General features: G+C 38.5%; 1 protein-coding gene across 1 annotated transcript in view; it reads left to right on the top strand.

Annotated features, from left to right (window-relative positions):
* Positions 1-630: 630 nt before the first annotated feature.
* The window catches only part of adgrb3 (adhesion G protein-coupled receptor B3), a 122,563-nt gene continuing 113,962 nt past the window's right edge, over positions 631-9,231 (top strand). Inside the window, exon 1 of the mRNA XM_071913017.2 lies at positions 631-1,384. Within this exon, the coding sequence (XP_071769118.1) occupies positions 631-1,384 (754 nt within the window). The remainder of the gene's footprint in view (positions 1,385-9,231) is intronic.

Below are 9,231 nucleotides of genomic sequence, written 5' to 3'. Positions count from 1 at the left end.
GGCAGACGCAGAAAGGCATTTTCAGTCTGTGAATTTGACAACCTCAAATTATTTCCTTGCAGTTGGAGGAAACAAAATAAACCAGGGAGCAAAACAGCTTGATTTTAAAATATGCTGGCTATTACGTAAACTGAGCAATTGCATCCTGGAGCTCATATGGACTTAAAGTGTTTGTTCTTGTCAGGCTGAGATGCGGCTCTCGCTGCCTGTCTGTGCAGCCTGTCTTCTGATGTCGGACAGTATAGACAGCTATATTTTAATTTCTCCGGGGATTGTGCCATACCAAATTCGACCCAATTAACAATGTCTAAACGACTCACATTATTGCCCCCCTCCCCCAAAATAAATAAATAAATTAATAAACCATGACTGAAGCAACCACAAGGTGGCAATGTTTGCACAAAGTATGGTATTGTAATGAAGGAGACAGGATGGGTATGCAAAAGACATGTTGCTCCGGTTAATGTGGCATTTTTCCATTTCCATAACAGGAAATGATAAGAAATAGGCTTATGTGAACCAAATTAATCAGACCTGATAGGGATAATCTATTTTGCTATCTGTGTCCTTTCCTTTCACATTGCCTCGTGTAATTCTTCTCATCTCTCCTTGCAGGCCAAATGACATAGGATGAAGGCTGTTCGTAACCTGTTGATTTATATATTTTCCACCTATCTTCTGGTTATGTTTGGATTAACTGGTGCCCAAGATTATTGGTGTTCCACTCTGGTCAAGGGGGTCATTTATGGATCATATTCGGTGACTGAAATGTTTCCTAAGAACTACACAAACTGTACATGGACGCTGGAGAACCCAGACCCAACCAAATACAGCATCTACCTGAAACTATACAAGCGAGACTTGAGCTGCTCTGAATTTTCTTTGCTTGCTTATCAGTTTGATCATTACTCACACGAAAAGATCAATGAATTGCTAAAAATCAACGAGTCTATAGTATACCTGTGCGATTCGAAGAATATTTATGTATTTTTGCTGTATGACAAGAATTTTGTTCAACTACGGAGGGTTTTCCCTTATGATTATAATGGATTGACGCCGCAGAAGCTTGATGAGGAGGAGAAGTCTGTTGTGGAGTTCTTGGTGTTGAATAAGGCCAGCCCTAGCCAGTTTGGGTGTCAGGTGCTTTGTACATGGCTGGAAAACTGCCTGAAATCAGAGAAAGGGACAGTGGAGACATGTGGAACCGTGTACACAAAATGCACTTGTCCTCAGCATTTAGGCGATGGAGAATCAGAGAGTATGCTCATGCTGAACAATGTGGTATTACCTTTAAATCCACAAACGGAGGGTTGCTTGTCGCCCCAACTACAAGCTGGGCAGACCTGCAATCTAAGTGCAGAAGTGAAACGGCCTCCTAAAGAAGGTGAGTATCCTGTCAGTCTTCTCTCCGTTTTGCTGAAATAGACCTAGACTACCTAATGGACTACTGTATGCATAGATAAGATAGTAATCATGTTAGACAAATGTGCACGTCAATCAATCACTCCCTTCTCTGCCCTTATTGCATGTTTACAGTGTGATGGCCCATGAAACAAAGAACACACATAGATATATAGTTTGCTCTGAAATGTGTCAACTTGTAGAACAAAGCTGCCAGAGGAGTTGGGTGCAGTAAAGACCACGCCACCACAAACCAAAGCACCAAACGGGGTCTTTCATTTGGTTGGACTGAATTCAATATCAGTGCTATGAATTTAAAATGGCTGTTTTTGTACATATCACTACAAAGAGAGTTAAAATGGCTGCAAATCCAAGGATATGTTTTGTGTATTGTACATTTATGTCTGTGTCATCCATAAGAAGACCTACAGTGGCCCATATTAAAGGACATGCCCTCAGTTTGTACTGACACCTATGGCACTTTGAATGAGTGAGATTAAGAATGAAGCAAGGCCATTGTAGGCTATATATCAATATATCTCAGATTGTATCACATTGCTCATTTAAACCTTGTGAATAAGATTTAACAGTTTCAGAATAAGATTGAACACTTTTTAACAGTCAAATGTGTAGCAACATTCAAATGAAATATTAATATATTCATAGACCTACCAAATGGATTAAGATAATCAAATATAAGATTATTTGTATATTGTATGCTCAAATGTGTCTTATTAAACAGTAACAATATATTTTTTCATTATTGCCAAAGAGCAATACAACATTTTTTCACAGCATTTTAGATTGGATCAGTAATTCAGATATTGTCAGTAGTTTACAGGACAAGTTAAATGCCTGTAATTCATACATTTATTATGATAGAATATGGATCTAGATCAAGCTAAAACTAAAGCAAGAGGCATCAAAGTGTGTGAATATGTCTGCAGTCTTGCATCACACACGTGCATGCATGCATACATGCACACATATGCAACACTTGCACACACACACACACACACACACACACACATACACATTCACAAGTATAAGAGAGCTATATGGGTCATTGTATCTAGACAATTGAATAAAGATGTAATAGCAAATTCTTATGACGTATTCATGATAATAACCTGTTCATTAGTGTCACCAGGCAGCAGTGGCACCATGCAGTTAACAAATTTGTGTAGCTTTTTGAATGACACAAAAATGGATCCTTTCTTTGCACATAATTGCTGGAATTTTAATAGATACCAGTTAAAACCTAGGGGAGTATGCTACATACTTCAGAAGTGAGGTACTTTTACTGTGAGACATAAAGGAGGAGCATTCATCACAGCATATTGAACCAAAAATAATGAGTCAACCTTTAGATTTTGGGGAAAAATAATGATAGAACGAATGCTATGGAGCTATCCCCCTTGTGGCCCTGTGTTTTTCAAAATGATGTTTGCAGTAATAGCACCCTGGAGAACAAGTGACCATTTTCTAATCAAAAAGAATAGGTGAAAATCACAATTACAGAGTTCAGCTGAATTTGGTTGATTCCTGCTTCTTGCTACTACATGCTACATCACATTTTTTAGGCATTTTTGTAACATCCCACCGAGTTTTCTTTAAGAAATATTCTGGAGTGTTAAGGTCTTCTTAATGCCATTGCAAGCATTTCTCTTCCTCTTGTTCCAAATCTCCATATGATTTATTAAGTGGAGGGTCACTATCAAGTTGGATGATGCAGTCATTTTGAGTATCGTTCACCTAGCTCTTCACCAGAACACTTAAGTGATAATGCAGACGGCTTCTAATGCAAATTATGATTACAATCGACCATGCAGTCAAGTAGCATGTCAAGTAACATAAGCAAGTACAGCCGAGCCATGTATTTTTGTAATATGCTTTAATCATTTAGTGAATCTCATGTTTATTAGAAATTGCAAATATTATTATGAAAACTTTGCTGGAGTTTCACGATATCTATTTGTATATGCAGTGAAAATTCTTTGCCCCAGAGCAACATTTGACATTTTTCTATCAGCATGTTAATAACAGCTTAAGAGCACAGCTTATTTTTTTTTTTCTCAGAAGATTTTCCACAAGCTTCTATTTATAGGGTGGTTGATGGGAGGTTTGAATAAATCCGTTTTCATCTGGATAACGGGGGGATCACCACTGGGTTTAAAAGAGCACTGTGCCTCCTGTGGCATCATGGTGACAGAGTGGGTGTTCCTGATGAGGAATAAAGCATTACAAACAGTCGACAAGGGCTCTATTTGATAAAAAAACGCTTGTCTTTGATCTTCTCAGTTCCTGGTAGAGGGTGGCTTCAGAGCACATCAAAGAAAGGAGGGCTTTAGGTTCTATACTCCAGCCATGCCTCTGAAATGTCCCACCAGTGTCTCAAGCAGACAAAGGAAAAACACAATTTAAGGCTTTTTAAGGCTCTTATTAATTTTAGGTGCTTATGTAGAGGAAGGTCAAACATTGCTTTATGTCCTGGCTTTTTGAAACCAACCCAAATAGGTCTATTAGTTGGATGACTGAGATTTATGCAGTATTATTTTTTAGCATATTAACATTTTAGGGAGAGGGGGTGGCACAGTGGCTCAGTGTTTAGCACTAGCTGTTGACTCACAACAAGAAGGCTTTCTGTTTGATTCCCGGCGCTTTCTGTGTGGGGTTTGCATGTTCTCCCCCTGTTTGCGTGTTTCCTCCCACGCTCCACACACATGCGAGTCAGGTGGATTGGAGACTAAATTGCCCATAGGTATGTGAGTGTCAGTCTGTGTGAATGCTTCAGTTTCTCTTTTGATCACTTCCATCCCTTGAACTTTTAGGTGTACTCAAAGCTCCTACGTGCAGAATATTTACTTAAATCTATCAGTCTCAATTTATTTTGATAGCATATTATAAGGGCTGTGGAAAACTGAGACCATCGTGGTGAATATTGGTTTATCTCTGGGTACAATTTGGCACGAAATGTGCAGGATTGACTTACGGCACCACGATAGAGCCTCAACCAAAACAGGCCTCACTCTACTTGTTTGTAGCAAGGAAGTATTATACAGTATTACAGGCAAACAAAAAGTCCAGATGCCACAGTGCCTAGCTAGGTGTGCAGCAGCAACTGTCGCTGTAGTTGAAGTTACTACAGTCCTGGAATAATCAGGATAAAAACATCATTCACCCAATGTATTGTCAAGAAGAACAGATCCACTCTATTATACAGCTACGCTCCAGTAAGCTAGCCTACTTTCAGTATCATTTGTCTTTCAGTATCGTTTTCAGTATCATTTCAGTAGGCTATCTGTTAGCCAAAATGTTTCGTTAGCATTGCGCAAACTTAATAAATTCCATATTGGTTAGACAAAACTTTGCTAGCTCAATCTAGTTGTAACTAAAATATTCACCGGCAGAAAATATTTTTTTGTCCCACACATTGGCCACTGCAGTTGCAAAGCTATAACTAACATCGGGCATCGCTCAATATGAGGTGAGAAAGTGTCGTTTGACTGACTTGAATTTGGCTCCTGATGAACACGTCTTGTACCGTGGGAAAAATAACTCGCCTCCTTACACAAGTTCATTCCAGTTCCATTATTCAGTTTACATTATGACAATTTCACATCACCTCTTCTGTATAAATATTTGTCTTCTCTCTGCAGTCAGCAGAGGGGAAAACGAGCGGCGAGTCTCTTTGCGACAGCTGGTGTAAAACACTACCACTAAGAGACTCAAGGGGTCGCCAAAGTCACCAAGTTTCAAATTCTACTGGTAGTAGCTGTAATGCAAAATTTCCCTGTGCATTTACTTGGAAACAGTGAATCCATTGCATTAGGCGGCGCTCAGTATCCTAGCAGTAACGAGAACCAGACGTAGAGCATGTTCTACCTAGACATCTGCCCTCACGCTGTCACATACTGTGCAGATGCTGGAACCTCTAATGCAAGCTTAAAATCCTCCATTACACATTGTGCTGTTCAAATCATCCACAAATTGCCCTGGCTCTAGGAAATAAATAACATCTTGAGGCATTGTCTCGTTTTGGGGCTCAATCTGCTAGTCTGCCATTGGGTATCAGAAAGTGGTTCTTTGTCTCATTTTGCAGGGAATTTGTCTTGTAGAATCGGGGTTAAGGAGTCTCATTGTGTGAGAGAATCGACAAGTTGTTCTTTGTTAATGTGCCTCTTTGCATGGCCTCCACTGAGTAACTCCAAAAGATGTTCACAGTTAATGACGCCTTGGATTCACAGTATTCTGTTACCACACTGCCACCTTGGTAGGAAAATGACAGTTCATTTTAATAAATTAACAAGTGATTACAATCAAATGACAGCCACAGCCAATGAGCTGTGTATATGGTAAAGCACCAGATACATAGGAAAAGCATGTGACATCATGGGTTTACTATGAATAGCGTAATTCATGACAACATTCCCCAGTATACGTGAAAAATGTCCAGTACAAAGTAAAGTGTCAATCACCTAAGAAATCTCAGTTTGTATGATTGATTAGAAATGAAAAAGAATCCCCCCACCCCTCCCCCATTCCTGTGATGTCATATTGATTTACAGCTCCATAGTGAAAAAGATGACAGTAAGATGAGCTTCTGAGGATAAGGGTTTATAATATGGTTCAGACCTGATAGCACTACAAAGAAATTAATCTCATTGGCATGTATAATGTTCAAATAAATGTTTTATGAATCCACAAATTCTTTACTACAAGACACTAGTATGACATCACAGATTTGAGTCTTGATTCTCTGGCTTGTTCTTGAGAGAAAATTGTTCACATTCATGAACACTGATTTCACTCTTATATGCAATAGGTATAATGATGAATTCCTCAGTTTTATTCAGTTCAATTTTATTGGCCTTTAGCAAGGATGTTTTAAATCAACATTCCTGAAATTGACAAAGAGGGATTGAGATTTCAAATCTCTTGCCATACCAAATGTTCTCACATTGTCTTGGAAATATACTGTACAGGTACACTACTCCACGTTGAGAATAAATCTGTTACAAATACTCATTTGCTCATTACGGTTTCTGACTACACAAACTATGTGCCATGTGGAAAATGGCAATGGGATTTTATTGGCAAATGAAATGTGTGTGAAGCGTTCTAATGCACTGTCACCCGCCAAAGTCCTGAGCACTGCAGCAGCTCAGCCTCGCTGCCTCACATAGTGAGGCCTTTTATTCACTTTGGATCTCAGTCAAGTCACTCAGTAGTCACACTGCATTATGCTCACCCCCATTGTTCAGTACACTTGGAGGCCATTTTAGTTCCAATTCAGTGGAAGAGAGAGCTCAGCTCAACAGCACTGAATCTGTTTGTTTTATCTTAGACATGGATTATTTGTTTTTTGCTGTGGTACAGATCTTGGATATCTCATGTCTTGCTTCAACCTAAATTTCTTGGCTCGACCCAACTTTTAAGACATGCTGATTATTGGAAATATTGAATCTGTATTGAGCTCATGGATTAGGCCATGATATGCTGTGGTTTTGAAGAATGGGTAATACACTACATCTTCTGTAGTTGATTCTGCTGCACTGCACCTCCTGTAGGGCAGCTGTGGTGGGATGGTGATGTTAGACTTGTTGGGGAATGACAAGGTCGACAATAGATACTGTATGCAAGTGTGATACACCATTGGAGAGGTAGGACCCTGAAGAATCATATGACGAAAAGCTTGACTCTCTGTACCAATCCTCTCTTTCCATAAACACAGTATATGACACAGCATAATAAATCTTGCCTATTCAAATAATGAAAGACAGAGTGTGCTGGGACAATTATGTGTTATGTTTCTATTCAGTTTGGGGTTGACAGAATCAAATACCCAGTTCTCAGTTAGTTTCAGTCAATTTTGGAAGCCATATATGACCACTGAAATTACCACTGATTTATAAAAATGGTAAATCTCACTCCAAAAAATTAGCTCAGGATCAATAAGACCTTGAGGAATACTTGAAAAAGACCATGGAGTGATTTGTTATCTATATCTGGAAGTGCACTCAAATTTTGGCCATTTTGGTAATCCATAGTGAGTAGCTTTTTTTTTATGTACATAGCTCAAAAATGGTAAATGGGTATCTATATATGGTACCCATATATAGATAGACCTTACATTAAGCTATCTGAATGGCCCAGGTCCCTATTTCTGGGTGTAAAAATTCATGAGGCTTTGAGGTGACTGTAAGTATTTTACACAGTGATGTAAAACCACAAAACTGTGTTGCCATGTTCAAAGGTCTGCCAAGACCACTCACATCGTCACACATGAATGCAAATGAGCGCTTTGGAACCACAAGAGTCTCCATTTTCCCACCATGACAAATTTATGATGCAATAAAGTATAGGGTCCAGTACATGTAGTTTTGTAGGCTACAGTTCTTTGATTTTGCATGGAAAGTTCAAAGGTAAAAAAAAAGTTATTTACAATATAGGTCAGTACTAACCCTCAAACATCAGTTTTTGCTTTTTGCATTATTAAATAGCAATTAAGGTAATGTTTCAAATGAGATGCAGCATGTCTATATTTAGTGATATATTGAGTACATTGGGAATATCACTTTAGAGACATTTTGATCCAGTTTCTCAGTGAGCTTGCATAACAATCTTGGTTCCAATGGAATCCTTTGAGGCCGCGTTTGCTAGTTTTAGTTTACTTTTTATACATGGTCAGTTTTAACTTTGTTTTTTAGTTTTAGTTAAAGCTTTAGTATTTCAACAGTCACGCCATTATAGAGTGTGTTGATAGATAGTGCCACTTTGTGTACATACTGACAGAACATTGTATTTGGATGGGAATAGGTGTCAGTGTAATGAAAACATATTAATGTAGAATTAATAGTTTATTTGGGCCCATTTGTTACTAGAAGATTCTCTGTCCCCTTCACAGCCAGTATGGCAATGGTCAAAACTCATTCAGGTTATTTTATTCTATTTTTAGTTTCTTAGTTTATTTTTTCATGAAGCTTAGTTTTTGTTTTTACTTCTTTTTACGGAAATGTTTTTCATATCTAGTTTTACGATCAACTATAGGACTACACTTGATTCTAACTATAATAACTTGGCAAGGGAGTGGAAGTGGTTCAGCTGTGAATATTGTGGTTCCTCCTGACATGGATTTGTAGTCTTGAGGCTGTGTTGCAGCAGAATGACAATTTGAACTCAGAGTGATAACTCTGACACTTGTATACTTGTTCTCATCTACCCTGGCCTTGTTCTGCCTCGGAGTAAATTAGAGCCAAGTGTTGTCACAGCTGAATTGTGAACAAGATTGTGAATGCAAAAGGTCTTGAAGAGTGTGGTGATGTTTCCTGGTTTTCAGACATTTAGAAATCATTGCACAATAAGATTTTTTTTAACTACACACAAAAAATGACTGCTTGACTGAATTTAAACTTAATCTGTCCATGCACTTTTGGCACCCTGGAATACTTGAAGAAGAAAGGGATGTAGTTCTTGACTTCAAAAAAACTACCTCCAAATGAAAGCAGACAGATCCAGATTGTTATGGAGCTCAAACAAATCCTGTCCAAATATGGAGCTCACTGTGTAGACCTGCAGTATGTTGGCCATTCATCTGCTTGATTGGATTTTGTTGATCAAACTGTTGGATTTTACTAAAACAATAAAAAGGCTCTAGCGTACATTCTTTAAATCAGTGCATCCACTCAGTGCCCAATCCCGTCTCCTGTGTTTTTGCATTGTCATGCATTGTCATGGAGGCGACAAGTCCTGCTTTTGTTACTTTACAATAGTTGCAGCCTATAATAATGTCTGATAATCACAAGAATATAAGTCACAGTAATGAGTTAA

Source organism: Centroberyx gerrardi, chromosome 15, assembly GCF_048128805.1.
Source record: "Centroberyx gerrardi isolate f3 chromosome 15, fCenGer3.hap1.cur.20231027, whole genome shotgun sequence".
Classification (NCBI taxonomy): Eukaryota; Metazoa; Chordata; class Actinopteri; order Beryciformes; family Berycidae; genus Centroberyx; species Centroberyx gerrardi.
This window is presented reverse-complemented; position numbering and strand designations above follow the sequence as displayed.